The following is a 22393-nucleotide window of genomic DNA, read 5'->3' as shown; positions in this document are numbered from 1 at the left end:
AACTTTTGTTATATTGCAAAACTTTTCGCATTCCGCCTCGAAATTACTAATGCCCCCCGTTAAGGCACGCCCACACGCCCAGCAAGCCAGCCAGCCAGGCAGCAGCAATTGCGGGAATATTTTTTTGTTGATTGTACAGTATTTTGTTGTTTTTTGGTTTCATAAAACTTTTAGTTGGTGCATTAATGAAAAATGTATAATTAATTTTGTGGCCCTATCATTTTTTTCCATGTTGATAAATAGTAAAACATGCATTTTGCTAGTACTCCTCCCAACTACAATAAGTAACTCTAGTGACAAGCAGAACAACCCCATGTACATTAAATCACCATTATACTTACACTCACACTCTAATATATATATATATATACACCCATACACACACCCACACTTATTGCTTAGTGTACCCTATGTATATTAAAATATAATAGCCATATCAAATATGAACCCAACTAAATGTATTTAGTTTTTTTATCAACAACTTGTACTATATATATAATGCAATTAATATATGTGAAATCCGTATATGTGTGATCTCTGTGATCTTGGTATAAGTAAGCCCCAATTAAACAGTTACTTCCATTTAATTGAGGTTAGGTTATCAGTGTTGGTAAATAGTTCAATAATTTATATATTATGCTTACTAGACTTTCATGCTAGCATTTAAAGTGGAGCTTAGAGTAGTTGAGAAGTTTTCGTAAAGTATTTATATATTTAAATTACAAGTTGAGTTAGGTGTATTAGTGTTGAGAAGCGGGTATTTCTTTAGATAAAATAACGTTTTATAGTGTTATAAAGTAGTCGAGTTGATGAGTTGAGAAGCGGGGATTTGTTTGCAAGAAAGAACTTATTATTGAATTATGGTATTCCAAAGTGGTTAAGAGTAATAAAATGGGTAAAAGCACGATTAGTTTTAGCTATTGTTTAGCACTGGCCCGTAATTGCCATTAAGATATTTTTCTAATTACAAATATTTTTTGTTAGCGATATCTTTTAATTAATTAGATTTCAACTTGATCTATTATATAGTAATGCCTGCTCTGCATTGTGGCTGGGTGTCAACATAGTTTATATTCAATAGTTTTGTAGCTTTCAGCATTTATCAACACTAGTGTATGTTTATGTATGAATATGAGTAAACACTGAACTTTAATTTCTCAACAAACTGCGAAAGATAATCAACATTTATAGCTAAGCTAACGATATACAAATAATTCTTGACACTAGCTTTAGCTTAATAAGTTTATTTTCAAAAATCATTAAACAAAAAAAAAAAAACAATTTATAATTTGTAGCAAATGTTGCGCTTTTACTTGAGGCACGTACAAAGTAAAATGTGTAAATATATAAAATGGTAATTACTTAACTTGAAAGGGATAAAATACAATACAAAAATTTGTATATTTTACACGTTTGTTAACAACTTTATAAGCCAACGTGCTGAACTGAGCTGAATTGTTTGTTTGTGTGCACAATATAAGCCACTTACAAACAATCAGCGTCGAGAGTTGGCCCACTTCCATAGCCACTCGTCCTGGCCCGGTCCTCAGCCAGGCCCTGTGCCTGTTGGGCTCGGGCCAGAGCCTGAGCCTGGGTTTCTCCGACATGACCCTCTCGACCGCCCACTGTGAACACTGTGTCTGGCGTATTGTCTATATGTCCCAGCCTCTGTCTGTCTGTCTCTCTGTCTGTCTGTGTGTCAGTCTGTCCAATCGTTTGGCTGTATGCTTTTCTGGTAAATAAAACAGGGGCCAGCGAGGAAAAAGCCAGCAAACAGCAGGAACATAAAAACAACAAATTGGTTATATTCGAGGGCAAATGCTATGCATATAAATATGACATCAAATTATTGAGATACACGAAATGCTTTTTATACCAAAAATAGCCAAGTATATTATTCATTTTATTGTGTTACGTTTGATGATGAGTAGCTAAATTAACAGCCTAGGCAAAAGCCGAAGACTTAATACCCCTATTTATCAACCAAATACAAACGATTTTCTCTACAAAACCTTAACTTTTACCAGCCTGACTGAAACTGAGAGCAGCTGCCGATTAGGACCTAGCTGAAATAAATAAAAAAATAAAGAGACTTCTTTGTATTATTTTGATATGAGAGTAACGAAAAACTTATTAATATTGACAACAGTTGTTTATTTTCTGGCATGGTGCCACTTTTTGTGTCTTTAAACAAGGCTTTGTGATTAATGTTCAACTGGCATTGTGTATTTGCCATTGTTTGCCGTTGTCATTGTGCATATTTATATGTTATAATAATATAACAAAAGCCTGGCGCCCAGCCACAGTCAGCGGTCGCACGATTTATCTACAAAATGCAAATTTACACTTCAATATTCTGCTGCACGCATATGTTTATATAGTTATATATATATATATAATGTATACATGTCTGTATATGTTAGCATAAATATTTGTATATTGTGGTTGACACAATAATTACATTTACTCGTTTAGTCCGAGCAAAAGCGCAACATTTAACACGAGTTTTGTGGATTGGATTAAATTAAATTGAGTTGTATTTTAAACGCATATCATCGCATACGAGTATGAATATGTGTGTGCCTGTATGTGTGTGAGCGAGTGTGTGTGTGTGTGTGCGTGTGGGAGCCCGTACTGATACCATCTGAATTGCACTCTTCACAGGCGTAATGGTGCCTCGAATGCCCCATCGGAATCGCTGCGCCCCAACCTGGATGGCAGCCATCATCTGCAGGAGTACACGTACAAAAAGATAACGGCTTGTGATGTCTGCTCGCAAATTTTGAGAGGTGCGTATGCCCGTAAACAGTTGTGCCTGGTGCTGACGGAATCTGACACCTTTCCTTCCCCCATCTTACTGACACAGGCCACACACGTCAGGGCCTGCGTTGTCGCATTTGCAAGCTGAATGCCCATGGAGATTGTGCTCCGAATTTGCCACGCTGCCAGCCCAAACAGAAACTGTTGCGTCGCCAGAAGAGCACCTCGGAGCTGGAGAATCGTGTTGATATCGAGGAAGAAAGTGAGTATTTTCCAAGCACAATAACAATGCTCTCTCGCAAGCTCTCATCACGCGCCAATTAAACGCCCCAACGCTGACGCCCCCCCTTTTTAACAATAACCACAAAATAACACTCTCTGCCAAAAATATGCTTACACACACAAGGCCAGAGCCTTGTTGCTCCAGCTCCAGCTGTATCTGTACATTAACGATCTGTCCCCTAGGTGTGATGGGTTTTTATTACCTTCTAAATATGCATAAGAAAACAGCCAGCCAGCCAGAAAACCCTTGAGTGTTAATGCTAAAAATTGACCTTACATTGTTTTTGTTTTCGTTTCTGTTAACTTAACATTTGTGTTGTTTGTATTTGTGTTGGGTTTGTACTTTCGATTGGTCCAAATGCAAATATTGCATTTGCATGGCCCAGAATCAGGATGTTGTCGCCCCATATGTCCTGCTCGAGCTGGCACTGTAAATTGTGCACTTTGTGTATCCGCCTCCACACAAATGTGCCCATTACCTGTGTTATTTTCAGTCCATTGCATGCCAACTTCTAGACTCGAATCAGAAATCCGATAAGTATCAGCGAATAAAGGGGGGAACAAACAACCAAAAAAGAAAACTTGTCAAATTGTGCTGGAGCACATCCTCGTGCTGTCTGCGTATTGATTTGACTGTTTCGTTGGCGTCCGGGCATCAATTGATATCGCAATGGATTTATGTCAGCCGTGAGACAAACTGATTGCATCGCTTTTGATTTCTGCAGCAATTCGTAAAAAAAAAAAAAACAAATTTCGACAAGAAATATATTTTATATTAATGCCCAAATTTTTGTGTTTTTACATTTTGTTTTACATTTTTCTCGTTTTCACTTTGGTTGTCAAGCGTTTTATTTTATGGACTTCGTGGGCGTTGCTGATGATTTGTGGCTGCAGTGTGGGACTTTCAGCTCCATGTTGTTCAATCAATTGTAGTTTCTGTAAATACTTTTATTTAAATATTGGCAGTACATATTTTCTGGGTGTGGGGGCAGCTGCAGATATTTTGTACGTTAACACATTCACTGCTCGAGGCCAGTGCACAGCTCGAGATAAACGACGATTTATTTGTGTAAAATTAAATAATATTTGTTTTTTTTTTTCAACATTTAAAAACAATTTATTTTTAACTACCTCTAAAATCTCTAATTCTCTAAGCGTACACGCAGTAAGCTCTTTGATTTAGAAATTGTTAACATTTATTATTGTTTAAAAGTCTCTCGAACTGTGTTTTTGGCCTTTAAAAACAATACAAAAACAAACTTTAGCTAGACAGCAAAAACCACTCAATAAATACTCAACTATAAAATCCTCTTCCTCCACAAAAAAAAAAAAAAAAAAAATACGAAAATAAAAATAACTATAAAAAAAACCCGAAAAAGCATCGCCACAGGAGTCCGTTAGCCCCCAATGTGGGCAAACCGCAGCCGATGAACAAAATCAAAGCGCAAATCTGTTGAATGTGCCCAATACGAAATTTCGTCAAAAGACGCCCTTCATCAATCGCATTGCGCAACTAGGTACCGAATGTATTACTCTATATAGTATATATCATACTTATATTGTATGCGCAAAGATACTCAATTGCCATGCGCTTGAATTGTATCTTTTGTGTTTAATTTTTATATTTTCAATATTCATTTATTTCGAGATAATTTGTGTTATCGATTTTATGTTTTCCGAATTCGGTTAATGCAATGATTGATTGTTGCGCTTTGATTCACCTAATTAGCCAGACAAGAATGAAAACAAACAATTATCATTTATCTATATATATATATACATATATATATATATACTAAATATATTAAAACAAGATCAGCAAAAACAACACTCAGTTCAACAGAATACACAAAACAAAAGAGTTTTTTCAAAATCCATTCACAACACATTATGCAGGCTATGAAAATTCACCAAAAGAGTAAATTGATCGAGCTATCGAACTATCGATATATATACTTTTTTTTCGACTAAATCGTACAACAACAATAAGATTGCGTAGTGGAGCATGTTCTAGAGCTGTCATTAAGTAAATCTTATTGCCACAAGAAAAACAACAATTATAAAATAACATAAGATCAATCAGAAATCTGCGCAACCTATCACTAGCTATCGTTTAACATATCGCACACACACACACACACATATATATTTATATATATATCGATTATTTTTGGGTACTCTAAGAATTGGGCAAGCAATCGATACACATTTAGCGTTTGATACCATTTCTAAATGTCGCCTAACTAGAGGTTAAACCTAAATATGTCGTTAGTTTTTTACTCAGACACAAAAACACACATTCGAACATTGTTGAAACCCGTAACAAAAGCGCTCGAGCAGGCGGATTATGCAAAACGTGTGGATTAAGCTAAAGTAAACTCTAGCATACACAGACATACACAAACATACACACACACACAGACAGACAATTACACACATATGTTATATAAGAATATTCATTCATCAACCCTTAAGAGAACCCTCCCCCGCCCCCCTCGAAACCCATTACGAATCATCGTTCCAACCAACCACTTGCCAAAATCTAACTAATGCACTTCAATGCACATCACCAAAATCGAAAAACGTATCGAAATTGAACCAAACCACAACTGGCCAACACCACGCCCACCACTCTTCACCACGCCCACCATCACCACCAACAAATAAAATTGAACAAAAAAAAAAAAAAAACCAAATACGGCAACTAATCAACTTAAATGCCACGGCACGAACCAATCAAAAATTAATAAACAAAAGAAATTACCGAAATCGATCAAATTTATCGTGTGCTGAAACAAGCCGGCGAACTCAAATCCGGGCATATTCCAGCCGCCGTCGCCGCCGCCGCCGACAAAGCCATCCACGTGCCGGGCAAACAAACGTTGGATGGCAGCAGCAGCAGCGTTGGAGCTGCCCTCGGAGCCGGAGCCGGAGCTCCGGGCGCAGCGAGCACAGTCTTGCCGCTGCAGCCGCTGGCCAGCAGCGCTGTGGAACGGCTGCCCGTCGCCGAGATACCCATTGTCAATGTGCCGGAACCGTTGCTGCCGGAGCCGCAGCATCAGCAGACCCATCAGCCGATCCATCAGCAGACGCATCAGCAGCACCAGCGCAGCCTGGCATCGGTTGCCCAGGCGGCAGCGGTGCGCGCCGGCCGTGGTGTTCGTCCGCCGCCCGTGGCTATGCCCATACTGGGCGTCCAATTGCAGCAACAGGAGCTGCAGCAGCAGCGCGGCGGTCTGCCGGTGCCCACACAAGATATCTCTAGTAGCTCAGGTCCGCAAAAAAAAAACCAAAAAAAAAATTAAAACCGAAAAAAAGATTGCGACATAGTAGTTTTGTTGTCTCTCTCTCTCTCTCTCGCTCTCTCTCTCTCTGTCTCTCTCTATGTAACTTAAAGTCTGCTCATAATTTCATAAACTCTATTTCTTGCATTTATCTCGGTTTTGTTTTTTGTGCCGTTACTTTTGACATTTTTATGGTTTGTAGCTTTGGTTTTTATCTCGGTTACCCTTTGTTCTCTCTCTCTCTCTCTCTATCTCTTTCTCTCTCTCTGTCTGTCTCTCCCCCTGCCCTCTCTTTCTCTTACAAAGAATCAATCAATCAATTCAGCTCACATTTCTTCATTTCGTTTCGTTAAACTCCAAATTCAAGACTTCCAAGTAAATCAATCTTTAAAGCAAAGTTGAAAGTATTGTAACACACACACCCACATATATTCTATACACACACACACACACACACACACATGCATATGTAAGTGCTGTGTTAGCTTAGCCATAAAAGCAGCTACTAATATTTGATATTTGCCATCTCACTCACACATACACACACACACACATAGATACACATACCTACTTAGAGTGAGTGCAAGTCCTTAAATACTTTTTAATCACCTACAACTCTGCTATATGCTATTACTGCACTTGTATAAACGCCAAGTAGCGCATCCGTTGAAGCCTCACACACACACACACACACACACACATTCAATTCCCATTCTGATTGCCCAACTGCATACGTTAGATACATTGCGCATACGCCCCGTTGCTTCGCCTTGCCGATTGCTGCTCCTACGCTTGCGATTTAGAATTTGGCCAACACACACACATATACATACACACACACACACACACACTTGAGCAATGTAGCTATGCATTTTGTGTACAACTTTTAGATACACACACTCACACATTTTATTTGGCACTTTGCGCCAGCCCCAAATTAAATACAAACTTTCTGCTTTTCTCTAGCTAATTGCCAAATCGTAGTTTTTAGCTTAGTTCCTTTAACTAGCGTTTAGCAACAGCATTTAATTAGCCACATATATAACTAGTGCTTAACTAAACCAATGTATTTAGTTTCTATGTATTTTGTATATGCTAATCATGACATATATACTATCATGCAACACACACACACACACACACACTCATTCACACACACACACACATATTTACTCAAATTAATAAACCACTTGAATAAAAGCTTTATTTTTTAACTCTAAATGCAAGTGCTTAAGTTTTAAATAGGTCATTTATTTAATAACTATTTGACTTTGAGACTTCTCTGCATATGTATGGGAGTGAATGTGTGTGTGTGTGTGTGTGTGTGTGAGTGTGTGTGTCTATTTCCCCAGTGTGTATGCGTGCTGTGCGAGCTGTGGCTCGTGCTCCTACCAAAATTTCACTCGTTGTATCTATTATCATGACCCAAATATCAATTGAATAGAGCTGCCTACGACACGCCGAATATTTATATACACTACTTAAAAAACTCGTTAACTTATTTATATACTTATTTAAAATGCAATATCAAATATCATAAATCAATAATAGTGATTGACAACTTATAATTAAACTATTTAATATGCTTATAATTAATTTTTTTTTTTTAAGTTAATTATTATTTAAAAAAAACGCTTGCCACATTTGGTAGGGTATTTTGATTACCTATATGTATTGTGTATATGCCCGGTTACAATATCAAAGGCAGCCATGCAAGAATGATTTTCAATTGAAAATCGACGCAGCGAGCTGGCAGCACAATTTTCACACACACACACACACCCACACACACGCTCACGCCCCGCCCCTTTCGCTGAGGGCGATCAGTTTAAATGGCGTTGCCTATTTGCAATCTGTCGCACTCGAGTGCATTGGCTAGGCCAAAAGCAGCTGGCCTCATAATTAGCGCCAGCTTCATCACTTGCAGCTGCAACTGCAACTGCAACAGCAGCTGCATTTCCCCTGTGGTTGCTGCAGCTACATATTTCCAATTAGCAAAGTGTGTGTGTGTGTGTGTGTGGATTGTTGCTGCGTCCTTTGTGCCTTTGTCATTATTTCTCTAGCCAATTTGTTGCTCGCACAATATTAAATGGTTTATTGCAGCGGCATGGCAATTGGCTAATTTGACCAATTTGACTGAGATTGCAATAATGGGATTATATATAATGATATAATGCCTTAATTTGTACACACCCATACACAGACACACTCACACACACAGACACAGACAGACTCGCAGGCACACACTGAAACAGGACACTTAATTTATTGATTGTGCAACAATTCGAAATTAACACACACCAAAATGTTTTCTCGTGTCATCTCTTTGCCACAATTTGTTGCGCTTGCCTAAAAACCGAAAAAAAAAAAAAAATATATATATATAAAAAAAATGTATATGAAATGAAATAAATACAACTGCGACTGCGACTGCAACTGCAATTGGCACAAAGATCAACGCTATGCCGCGCCCTATGCGCCCGTCAGCAATATGTCCAGCTCGGCGTACATCAGCAGCGGCTTTGGCATTAACTACTACACGGCCAGCGCATTGCAGCAGCAACAGCTGCAACTACAGCAGCAATCAACAGCAGCAGCAGCAGCAGCAGCAGCAACAGCAGCGGCAACAACATCGACAGCAGCAACATCTTCTTTATACCAGCAACAGGCCTCGCCAGCACATCAGCAACAGCTGCCGCAGCAGCAGCCGCTCGCCTGCAGCTATCTGCAAAATGATCCGGGAGTGCGGCGTCGTCTGTTTGCCGGATTTCGACCGTTGTCCGGCTTTGGACGGCTGCGACAGCAGCGCTCGTCGCAGCAGCAGCAGCATCGCTCCATATCATTGCCAGAAAGTAATTACGTCACATACAACCACCAACAACAAGAACAACAGCTACAACAGCTACAACAACACTACCAGCACCACCACCATCACTTCTACCACCACCACCACCACAACTATCCACACGAATACCTTGAGACACCTACAAATCTAGCTGCTACCTGTATTCGCACGCAACGTGCGGCACATTCGGTCATCGATTTGTGCGGCAACTATTCGTTTGACAGTGCTGCAATCAGTTTTACAGCAGCAATAGCAACAACAACAACAACAATATCAACAACAGCAACTGCAACAACAATTATCAGTTCATCAACAACATCAACTACAACAACAACATCAACTACAACAACAACAACAACTCGAACAAGCAACTGTTCTTTTTGGAATAGTACTGCATTTTATTCCAATTGAATGTTTAATACGTGTTTTTTACGTGTCGCATTTAATGTTGTCTCACTGTCTCCCACTCTCCCACTCTCTCTCTGCCTCTGTGTCTTCCCGCCCCTCTCTCTCTCTCTCTCTCTCTGTGTGTGTTGTATTTTATAGAGAGTGCGTGTGTGTGCGCGTGTGTGTGTGTGTGTGTTGAATGTTACACCTTAGTTAATTGCACCAAACGAAATGCATTTCATTTACTTTAATTTCCAGTTAGAGACGCCTCGCAATCCAAACTTCGCTTTAACAATGGCCCAGCACGCCAATTAGTCTTAACCCAGTTTACACTTCAGGCAAACGGCTCATTTCCGGCAGCAGCAACAACAACAACAACAACAACTGCAGCAGCAACAACTGCAATTACAAGCCTAGCCAAGGCACATTGGCATAATTTGTATACATGGCCGAGTTGCCTTTTGCAACAGGACTCGACTCTTGTTAGGGTGGGGAGAGGCAGGGGCTTGCAAACAGTAGACAAGAGCCGGGGCAGGGGAAAAGTTGTAGCGTGCAGCTAAAGAAACAACTCGCAGCGTCTGTGCCGTGTAAATTGCGCGCCATTGTCAGCTTTTGTGTGCCACACAAGAAAAACATCAAATAAAAGTAACGAGAAAGTACGCATATTTGCGGCACACCGAAGATTAAATACCCTTCTCGACAGTTGCCCTTAGAGTTAGCAGATATGTGAGACTATTTTGTCACACAAAAACGGATAAAAGACGGATCTTTGCAAAGATACAAGAGGATAGCTTTAGAACTGGGAGAGGAGTTCGCATAGCGATAGACTGCCGGACGGAGGGACAGACGGGCCAACAGGTGGACAAGCGGGAGGACGGACAGTCCGACTTGGCTTTATCAACTCGGCTGTTGATGCTTATCAAGAATATATATTTTTATCCGGTCGGCGTTGTCTCCTACTATACGTTACACATTTCATAAGATTATTATTATAATGCCCGCTCCAATACTATTAAAATACCAGTAAGAATTCTACAGTTGAAAGTGCTCGACCAGCAGCTGCCCTGTAAAAGTAAGCTTTAAAAGATCTGCCCATTTTATAGATTATAGACTAGACAATTGCTATACCTGAGATTCATGAGGCCCTAAATTCTCGTGTTTCAAAAACTGATTTTGACATGCAATTTTCAAACTTTTTGGCTGGGAACTTGGGACTATCGCCACCAAGAAAACCCAAATATTGGCTAAAAATTGCTTGAAAAAAGCTACAAAACTGACAACTCTTTAAATCTGCGACATTGTCGTAAATAAGCTCGAATAATGAAGTAAAAAATTGGTTTTTATTTCTGACAGAATGCACACAATTAAAAAAGCAAGAATCTGAAGCAGCTGATCAAACTTTCAAACAGGCTCCCACTGTCTACGTCTAGCTAATTATAGCCCAGCTCATGCGTTTTTCATGACTGCAGAGTACATGAAATGCGCACACACAAATGTTGCACAGTTGCACAGTTGCAAGTTGCACAAAATGGAAGTTCTGGCCAAGTTGGAGCCGAGTTCATTTATGCTTAATATCTGCCGCATTTTTAATGGCATTCTCAATCTATTCGCAGCCATGTCCGCGCGAGATAGCTGGCCGAGTAGTAGAGTGGAAGGGCAGGCTTGGGAAACGGGGTTTTCTTTTTGTCTTTTTATCTTTGGGCTGCTTAGCCGGTCTCTCTCCTCGACTTCAAGTTTCCTGCAACATAATTATGCTAAAATTTGTTGTGGCGCACAATTTCCTACCCCTCTCTCTCTCTCTCTATCTCTGTCTTTTTTCGCCTTTAGATTGGAACTTGCGACTGGGATTTTCATTTTTCTTCGGGTTCAGTTTTTTTTCTTCTTTACATTTGCTCGCACCATTTGCATGTTTTCTTTTTGGCCTGGTCCGAGAGCTTGCTGCGAGCCAGGCCGGCCAGGCACAGTCAGATAGCTGCAGCCAGAGCTTGAGCTTTCAGCCGGATTATTTTTTTCTGCTCTATTACATGCTGGCCCCAGGACAGTGTCTGTTCTGGCTGAGTTCCGCCGTTTTATGCATGAACGCTGGCGTCTTAATGTTTAATACTTTTGCCATGTCTTCGTTTAACTTAATTAGTTTTAATACGCTCCAGCATGCCAAAGTCGAACCCACTAAGCAGCTCACTGCGATTAAACAACTGACTAACAATTGTCGCTTCGCATTCAAAAATAAATCCATATAATGATTATATATCTAAATCAATGCATATATCTCTATGTATATGTTCTGGAATACATATGCCTGCAGCTGCAATGAATACGAAAACCGACATTGTGCGGCCCTTTGGCGAGCCGCTGATGCTAACCAGAACCATCCTCAAGAGTCCCGAGCCCAGTCACGATGAGTCCAAGACCAAACGACGCGTGCGTTTGAATTAAAATCGAAATTGAAATTGAATTCAAACTGCGACAAGCCGACATAAAAATCTAGATTGGATTTTACTTTTAATTTATTTTAATTTTAATTTGATGCCATAAGTTTTACCCAAATCTTTGATCTTGTTATCTTCTATTATTATTTAGCACTGAAAGCCTTATAAAGTTTAGCATTATAATTAGTTTTTTTTTAATGAAATATTTAAAACATGCAGCACAGTAATTATTATAAAATACTCAACTAAAACTAAAATAATCAATATTATTGTATAAATTAGTTAATATTCAAATCAAACAAGTGGCATGTGAGTGTGTGTGTGTGTTTTTGCTTTTTTCTTTCGGTAATTAGCTACATATTTAAATGTATTTTAAAGTATTTTAGTAATTTATTGATGCACCTCACACAATATGCTTGTACGTACTATATGATTGTTGTAAATACCATCAAAACAAAAAGAAAACAAAATAAAACCGAAATTCAGAGTAAATTCAGAATTTTTTTTGAGTCAAGAGAATCGTTCAGCAAACAGAAAACTTTTACGAATGCTCTCCAACTATTTGTCTTTTTGACTCGTCCAATATCTATTTGTATTCACTTTAATAATAATAATAATAATGCCAAAGAACTACACTGAACTACACGCAATGAACTTTTTAATATAAACGGCAGCTGGCACGGGGCGCCTAGAAAAAAAACACACAAAATACACCAGATACACTTTGCTGTCTCTATAAACGTGTTGAATGTTGCTCTGTTGCAAATATACTCTTTCTTTAATCTGTGTCCTATTGTTTTAATTTTCAATTTCAGTTCTAGCTTAAAATGAATACAAACTAAATTTGTTTGAAAATATTTATATATATATATATATATATATATATATATTTATTCATATATATATATATATGTATACTATTTGTTTAGTTATTATGGTTTTTTGGTTATTTTTCCTAGAGCTGTAGCTGCATATAGACGCATATAGTATACGAAATTCTGAACAAAACGAAATTAAATTGCAAACTTTTTTTATACATTTTATCGCTTTTTTCGTATGAAAACCGAAAACCAAACCAAAAATCATGTTGTGTCTGTCGCGTTATTGTCTAAAAATGATCATGATCCAATGATCGATCCAAATAACCAAAAACACCATCACACCCGCGACAACAACATCAACAACAACAACATCAACAATAACAACAACAACAACAACAACAGCACCGCACTCACCGCGCCGGCAAAAATTGAACTTACGCATGAAATCGTTGAGCTTGGACTCACCCGAATCCTCGGAACTGCACGGTCAGTTTAGGCGCCGCCAGCATCTGCCGGCAACGGCCGCCTCGACATCAAGCGGCTACTATCATGGCGGCTCGGGAGGGCATCTGGAGCACAGTACTCCCCCATCGAACAACAGCCGGCTGCACTGTAAGTAGCTAACCACAATTCCCGCTCCCGTCACCAACGTCTCCATACCGAACGGAGTTGCACCAAACCTAACCAACCAACCACCAAAATATAAAAATATATCTATTAATAATTAACTTCAGCTAATTTAAATCAATCAATCGATATCCACTTAACTGGATCTCCCGTTCTTTGGGCTTCAACTAGAACTCTTAACTGCTCTTAACTCTGATTCTAATTCTTGACTCGAAAGCCTTTCGAAAACTAAACAAAACAAACTTCTTGTACAACGAGCGATAAACACTACAAATGGAACATATGAATTTGCAGAATTAATATAGTACAATTAACAATAATTGCTTTATTTGTAAACACGCCTCAAACTTTGATGTAGTTCTCTCCTTTTTTTTAGCTTGTTATAATACTTTTTTTTTGTTTGTTTTTCTTGTAGCACTAGCTGAAAGTTGTAGAAATTGACGAAAAGTAAACCGTGTTCCATTCAGCTCCACTTCACTCGACAGTCATATACAACATCATCTTTGTAAAAACAAAAAGTAGCTCTTGAATATTTTCAACTTAAGGCTTCATTTGAATTTATCGCCCAGCTGCAAAGTTAACGGCTCGATTTGATTGTTGAAGCACACACGAACAGCCTATATAATTTCCTCATTTATCGCTTTGTATCTATATCTATATCTGTATCTGTATCAGTATCTTTATCTTTAACTGTATTTGTATCTTTAACTTGCCACTTGTATCTGTTTCTTGTTATTCTTTCTATCATGCGTGCATTTAATTAACCTGACAACCACATTGAGAGTCAGTCTCTGTGTGCGTGTGTGTGTGTTGTTGCATGTCTTTGCTGCCATCGCTGTTGGCCATTAACGCTGCCTTTCTTCTGCTCTTCTTCTCCCTCTCATCTTCTGCTCTTTTCTCGCATAACCATATCCATTACAGCGCCATCGAGCCCCTCGCATCCGGGTCGCAAGCTTCTGTATGCCACGCGCGGCATGCGCGGCGGCAGCGTCGATTTGCCCGATGAAATGGAGAAATCGCAATCCTCGGCCAGCACATCGCCTTGCCTATCACCTGTAAGACATGCCCAGGTATTCCCCCCATTTCCGTTTACCTCCCACTTTCGTTTTTTTTTTTTGTTTTTCTCTCTCTCTCTCTCACTATTTATTTTTCTCGCTCCCTCTCTCTCTCTCTTGACAATCTCTGCCTGCCATGTTGTTTATTAGCACGCTCTAATGTTTTTCCAATTTCAAGAAATCACATCGTCTGCTGCCCACCAATTTGTATGTCATACTCTACAACTTTAAGGCGCGGCATGCCGACGAACTGGACCTCAAGGCCGGCTACAAGGTGAGCTATATTTCAGTACAACTTACAGTTAGTCGAGGGTACATTATTGGATGGGTACTCAAATACTTAAATTAAATATGTGAATATACACAATTATTCAAAATTTTAATCATGTGAGACGCTTGAGTTAAATTGTGTTATAGAAAGTCAAGTGCAGCTGCAGATTTGTGAGTCATATAATTTTGTATACCCTGTAGTCTCGGCTTGCGGAGTATTAATATTCTCTGCACATATTTTTGCATGCAGTGAATAAATAAGTAAAGCGCTTTGTTTAATCCGCTAAACTATGAGTTTATCGCACACATAAAGCAGGACAATGGCAGCGCAGGAAATTGCTTGGACAAAACACATCCACACACACACACACACACAATTATACACATATACAAATAAATATGTTTGTCTATGGACATATGTGTTTGTATGCATGAATGTATAGCAATATATTCGATATGAGCAAAAACAAAAACAAAAAAACAAACGCACAACTGGTTCATTTATAATGTACACAGCGCATTTTTATTATGTACACAAAGCCAAGCAAATGGAAAATAAGAACTAACAGAAAAAAAAGAAAGAAGTAGTATATAGAAAAAATTGCAATAATAGTAGTTAAGGGGCAAGGTGGGGCTTGTGTACACATTCTGATTGGCATTGGGATTGCGCATACGCCCCCATGGCCACTGGCATATTGTGCGAGATATTTACATATGCATTAGCCAAGCTGCAGCTATTGTTCTTATTTTGTTTTCTACTTGTTTTTTATATTGCCATTGTCCTGACAAGGACAAGTAGCTGGTTAATGGCTGTTGCTTAACACACACACACACACACAACTGTTCAATCGACAGGTGACAGTCATCGATACCTCCGATCCGGACTGGTGGAAGGGCAAAGTGCTGGGACGCGTTGGTTTCTTTCCATCCAAGTATTGTGTGCGACTCAATGCCAACGAGAAGCCGCTCCAGGTGACGCACAATCTCCAAGTCTCCGATGGGGAGCGCGGCGAGAACATGACGCTCCTCCGCGACCAGATTGTCATACAGGTAGGCAACTAAATAGTAGAAATATATGGAAGCCATAAAGAGCAGGAGAGGCTACCCTTTCTCTAACCCTCCATTTGTATATGTAAATATATTCCTCGAATGCAGACTGGCGATGAGGTAAACGGCATGGTTATGGTGCGTTCGGCGGACAATCGTCAGGGCTATTGTCCCATCAAGTATCTGCAGGAGGTGTGACAGCCAGAAGAGGAAGAGCCGCCAGCAAAATCATCAATGCAAACGTCGCGTGCCGCCGGAGCCGGATCCGGAGCGGGCGACAAGACCAAGCGTAGAATTAGAATTGTAGTTACCGATAATAACAATTTAGCCAATAGCAGCTCAATGCCCGTTACCCACACACACACACACAGTCACACACACACACATTCGCAGTCGCAAGCGCAGACATCGCCCAGCCGGGAGACGAAGCGCCTGAACATCGAGTACAGCGATGCCGATGCTGGCTTCACCTGGGACAAAGACAGGGATGTACTCATACTCTCCGGGCGCAATAAGAACGACAAGAACTGGGAGAACTGGGAGCGCATCAGGGAGCAAAAACTGGAGAAGATGAAGAACATCTGTTTCGAGAGCTATCGCCAGTCGAAGCGGGACAAACTGCTGCTGGCCAAGCCAAAGCCCAAGCAGTTGGACCCCACCTGGTATACGGACAACATCTACTCAAATCGTTCCGACGATTTGGACGAGGATTATGTGCCCGATTGCCTGAAGTATGGCAGCTATAGCAATCGCATTCTGCGAGACATACGCGAACAGGACGAGAAATACGCGGACGAAGGGCTGCCCATGCGTGAGCGTCGCGGCGAGGGCGAAGGCTCGCCCGGCTACGGACTGCAGCGATCCAAGAGCTGCAAGGAGTTCCAATATCCCAAATCGCAGAGCTGCTGCTTCGAGGGAAACGTCTATGAGTCGGGCGGCCCAGGCTCCGGGACCGGAGCAGGAACCGGGCCCACCACCTCCATACTGAAGAATCGCGCCGGCGTGCCCAAATCGTATTCGTTCAGCGCGTCCACCAAGACAATGCCGTTTGACATCATTGACTACGAGCTGCCGCCCGCCTCGAATACGCGACGCGAGAAGCGCGAGGCATACAGACGCACCATGAATATGCTCTATAGCAACAGCTTGGATGAGCGCGCCCTGGCGCATAGTTGCTGTGCTCGGGAGCAGTGCACCAGTGCCAAGTGCCTGCTGGATGATATTTATGCCGGCTCGAGGAGCCGGCTGGGCGATGTCTATGGCGCCGCAGCCGGCGCTGGCAGCAACAGGAATCTGAATCTGAATCGCAGTCTGCGCTCGCCCGCGGACTGGCTGTTTGAGGAGCGCGCAGAGGCGGATCATCGGCTGGGGCGTGGCCAGCAGCGTTTGCCCGCAACCACCGTGATCTGTTGCTGTGCCTCGGAGGACTATTGCTGCCATCGCCAGCCACAGCACCGTGCGACAAGGCGCACACCGCACTGTCCCGGCCATCATCCGGCCGCTGAGGAGGAGGAGCACATGCACTGTCGCTACGACACCGATCTGGAGCAGTTTATACGCGCCGAGCGCGAGCGTCTGCTGCTGCAGGACAAATTCCTCGACGAGGACGAACGCTATTTGGCCCAGTGCCAGATGGCCGCCAGTCCCAGTCGCCGCTATGCCCACTATCCGCGGCCCACGCGCAGCAAATCCCTGCTGGAGGTGCAGCCGCCCAGTCTGTTCGACGAGGACAGCTGCTCCGATACGACAGAGATCGATCTGGAGGATTTCAACATTGATCTGGAGAAGTATTGGGAGCAGCTAGACAAGCCGCCCAGCCCCATCAACATGGACATGCGGCGCAACATGCACAGCAATCTGAAGGTCAAGAATGTCAACGTGCGCTGCTATAACAATGGACAGCCCATCGATATGCATGACCGGGAGCACGAGCGGCTGATGATCAAGAAATCGCTGCTGGAGGGAATGCCGTCGCCGCCGCAGTTGGACTCGAGCGGCTCCTCCAATAATGGGGCGGCCTTTAATTTTTTTGAGAATCCCGCCGGTCCAGCGCTCCACCATCATCAGGCACGTCATTTGGGCGGCGCAGCGCCACCGGCACCGGCTCCAGCTCCGGCCTATGGCTATGGGCATAAGGTGTATCCGACAGCGGATACGCTGCCCTCGTATCAGTACAACAACTTTTATCCGGAGCACACGACGCTGGGCGGCAGCGTGCTCACCCAGCAGCCAACGGCGGGCATACATCACGCCTCCGCCGGCGGCCATTCCGCCTTGAGTCTGATCAACAACATCTTCTCCATATACAAGCCGAACAAATATTCACCCGAGAACTGTCAGCTGAACTACGAGAGCAAGCCGGAGCCGTGCAAGAAGATGAATGTGCCGAGCACAAGGCGACCCCTGGGCGCCGCCGCCAGCAATATGCCACATGGACACGAGTATCTGCACTCGTCCATGAAGCGACCGCTGCTGATCAGCGCCGATCAGCCGCACTTCAAGATCATACCCGAGAAGACCGGGCTCAAGATCTCGCCGCTGCTGGCGTACGATGAGTATGGCGGCGGTGGCGACAAGTCGCACCACAGGCTGACCAGCACGGCGCGACCTTTGATGCTTCCGCACTGATGGTGCTGGACCTTTCCGTGGTATGGTAATGGTAATTATTGTTAGTTATGCTCACAGCGACTGCCGAGACTCAACAACAAGAACAAAAACCAAAAGACTCACTCGCTCGATAAGCAACAAGAACAAAGAATCTAAGACCCAAACGCACAAATTGGCCCCCCTCCCCCGCCAGACTTGACTTGCCCCAATGCCAGTCCTGGAGCGCTTGCGGTTGACGGCTTTGAGGAAGGGAGCATTGAAGCATCATCTCAACGTTTGTCTGACACAATTTTCACAGCCAACAACAAGCGATAAAAACAACAACAACAACGACAACAACAAACACCATTCACCAACAACAACAACTGCGCCATACCATTGGAAAAATAAAAGAACGACAGCACCACAAGGGACACGTCTTCTACATGCAACAGAAATCGTAAGCTTTAAGAATAACGAGAAGATTTAACGTGTAAAAAGAAAGAAGTTAGAACTAACGAGTAACCTGCTCCGAGTAAGAAATAATGAAGTAACGAGTGGAAAGTAGCGCGTTAGAGCAAACGAAGAGCCAGTAACAAGTTGAAACTTAAGAGTATCAAGTACCGAGTTAGAACTAATGATTAATCATAACGAGTTAAAAATAACAAGCAATCAGTATCGAGTTAGAATTAACAAGTAACAAGTGACGAGTTAGATTGACGAGTAAAATTTGAGGAATTATAACTAGTAAGTAACAAGTGGAAAGGAACAAGTATCAAGTGTAACGCGTTACAACTTACCGGGATCGAGTTGAACCAAAATGTAACGAGCTAGAACTAACGAGAAATAAGTAGCAAGTATCGAGTAACGAGTTAGAAATGACAAGTATTCAGTAACGAAATGCAACTAACGAGTAATTAGTAACGAGTTAGAACTAACGAGTAATCAGTAATGAGCTAAAACTAATCAGTTGAAAGTAAAGAGTAACAAGTAACGAGTAGTTATTATAAGTCTTGAAACCGGATTAAGAATTAGCTGCCAGCAGCTCAGCTTTGACTTTGACATACGCAGATACACACATTCAAATACACACACAATACACACTTACACATATAAAGAAATGTGCTTTTTAATCGCTTGAGAAATCGCCGCATGTAGTTAATATAGATACATACAGGCATACATGGTATATGTATGCAACACTAATTTTTCGAGCAACTTTTAAGCAATCAGCAGCGTATTCTATATATACATATATATACATATATACACTTATGTATATATGGTACTTATACTTATATATGATAGAAGATTAAGTCATTCATATCCGTGTTTCACATTGTATTTAGTGTTGAAAGCGAACGCATATTGTATACCCTGTAATACCCTTGTAGCAGCTAAGCAGAATTTATTACTACAACTATTTGAGAATATCTTGATAAACATTTGATGATGATTTGAGACAAAACGTTTTTATTGCCACGAAATTTTTTCTATTTTTTATACCAACAACTTTGAAAGCAAACTAAGCATAACCGATGTTAAGAACAAAAAAATATAACTAAAGATAAAAAAAAACTAAAACCTACTTACAAGCGACAAGAAAAAAAAAACAAAATTTGAGAAGAGAAATTCGATAGTGGAACATTTATAAGGCTTGACTCTATAAGTTGCGGCTTCTAGGCATTGACAGAACTTAGTCTTATACAAAATACAACACATGCATACGGCAGGTGTTTGTATGTGTCCGCTTTTACAACAACAACAACAACACAAGAATAAGAACAAACCAACCACTAGAGATCGTATGTATATAAGATGAACACTACTTAGTATATGAATATTATTATGATTGTACTTTTATGATGTATGCGTATCCACTGGCCTTATTTATTGTCGAAGAAACAAAGAAACAAACCGAATACTACATTAACAAATGTGCTGAATTCTCACAGACACACACACACACACACAGCAGACAAATACACATAGCCACACACACACACACACACAGAGACACACGGACAGGCAGAAAACTCACACATTTGCACTTAATATATGAATTTATTTGCGTACAACTTTTGAGCGCACTTGAGAATTAATTACATTTATTCAAAATATTTGTAAGGCTTTGCGTTAATTTTGTTAATTGTTTTGGCGTCCAATTTTACATGCGAATAAATAAGTATTAACTAAATCGTAGGCGCTAGAGAAAGTAACGAGTAGCGAGTAAGCAGTAACGAGTAACGAGAGCATCGTATTTGTAGTGCATAATTTTAAGCGATTGCAAACAAAAAAAAAGGAAATGCAAACACCTTTAGCACGTTCAATTGTGCAATAACTTTTGAATTTGAATTTATTTTTAATGACTTTTGAAAAAGGATAAATCGAACGAGAAACAAATACTAGAAACATTTTATTAGACATCGTTTTCTAAACACATATTGCTGTTGAACTACTCTAAGCACTAACTGTACGACCGAGTATTATTCTAAGTGTACCCCTATGGCCTATTAGTCAATAAGTCTGCGGTTTTTCTATGCCAACAGCAACAACAGAACAAGAAGAAGAAGAAGAAGAACAACAGATACATAAATATTTGCTGCACCAAACAAACACTAAACACATCGAGCACCCATTTAATTATACAATCTTTAGCAAATGTTTAGTGAGCATTATATTTGAAATATATAGTATATATGTGTATGTATAGTTCTATGATCATTTTAGGAGTTAAGACAAATGTAAAATGAATGCAGTCGATGAACATGAAAACGCCCAAATCTTATGAGTATGTAATTTAAATGAAATAGTTGAAGATGAGCAAGTAAAATAGAAGTCAACCTAAAATATGCAAACGAAATGTTTGCTTTTCGCTAAACGAGTTACGTGAAATGCTGAAATTGGCAATTAAGTAAAGTATAGAAATAACGATAAATAAATCGAAAACAATTTAACTATAATAATAGCAAATTATATTCTAGCAGCCCGGCTTACTGAATGTAGTCAAATGAAGACCCAACAAGAAACCTGATGAACTCAGTTGTTTTTGGGCTGTCAACTTAATGCTTCATTTTGTTAAGTGTATAATATTGTTAAAGTTACGATTACGATTACGATCGAGAATGAATGTTAATGCAGTCTAAAGTATTTGGTGTAGTTTCCCAAATAGCTATTCTGAATGGACACACCCAAAATGGCAAACATAGAACTATTTGTAGCAAATATACAACTTAACAAATAAAACCAAACAAAACAAAAAAAAAATACGATACATATACATGTGTATACCATAAGGAAACCCGGCAAAGATATCAGAGTGCAACTAACATATATCAACAGGAACTAAAAACAAAGCTAAGCAAAAACCATTTAACAATTAAACGCATCTAGAGCGACAAAAGCGTAAAAAACTAAAATCAAGCAAATCCAACAACATAAAACAAAATAAAACAAAACTCATTTAGCACTAAATGCAAATTATATGTGAAAATTAACCCTGCTCACCCCCTGATCCTCCTTCATTCAGCTGCCTTTCTTCGAGCCTTATTCCAGCTGTTTGTAGCTATCCCCACACAACTCACACACATCCTTTAATTTACCTGAATAAAAACAAAGATGTTACAATTCGATGTATAAATTCCAACTGACTTTTATTGTGGAGTACTTAACATATATTTGTATCTGTATTGTTGCCTAGTTGAAAAACTGATATTCCTATTTATTTGAAAACATATTACTTTGTTCACAATATACCCACAAATTTGAAGTTTATTGTAAGCAGTGACTTTGTTGTGAGATCACAAAAATTCGATGCCAGTCTATTATAAGGACATCCACGACTTAACCCTCCCTTTCTGACCGCATTTGTCAGAGATATGACCATTTAAAGTTTTCAAAAAAAAAATCGTGTGGTTATGGAGTTATGTCGTTTTGAAGCGACATAGCTCCGCCGCTCTAAAAAATCTTGGAGATATGACGTTTCAAAGCGACATAACTT

At 40.5% G+C, this 22393-nt stretch overlaps 1 protein-coding gene across 1 annotated transcript in view; it reads left to right on the top strand.

Annotated features, from left to right (window-relative positions):
- Stacl (SH3 and cysteine-rich domain-containing protein) overlaps positions 1-22033 on the top strand; it is a 67677-nt gene extending 45644 nt beyond the window's left edge. The window contains 8 exon segments of the mRNA XM_032435651.2: positions 2665-2789; positions 2867-3022; positions 5872-6315; positions 13211-13420; positions 14357-14490; positions 14669-14764; positions 15616-15810; positions 15916-22033. Coding sequence (XP_032291542.2) covers positions 2665-2789; positions 2867-3022; positions 5872-6315; positions 13211-13420; positions 14357-14490; positions 14669-14764; positions 15616-15810; positions 15916-18480 — 3925 coding nt within the window. The 3' untranslated portion in view covers positions 18481-22033.
- Positions 22034-22393: the final 360 nt, after the last annotated feature.

Source organism: Drosophila virilis, chromosome 5, assembly GCF_030788295.1.
Source record: "Drosophila virilis strain 15010-1051.87 chromosome 5, Dvir_AGI_RSII-ME, whole genome shotgun sequence".
In the NCBI taxonomy this organism is placed as follows: domain Eukaryota; kingdom Metazoa; phylum Arthropoda; class Insecta; order Diptera; family Drosophilidae; genus Drosophila; species Drosophila virilis.
The sequence above is the reverse complement of the archived record's forward strand: the minus strand, read 5'-3'. Positions and strand labels throughout refer to the sequence as shown.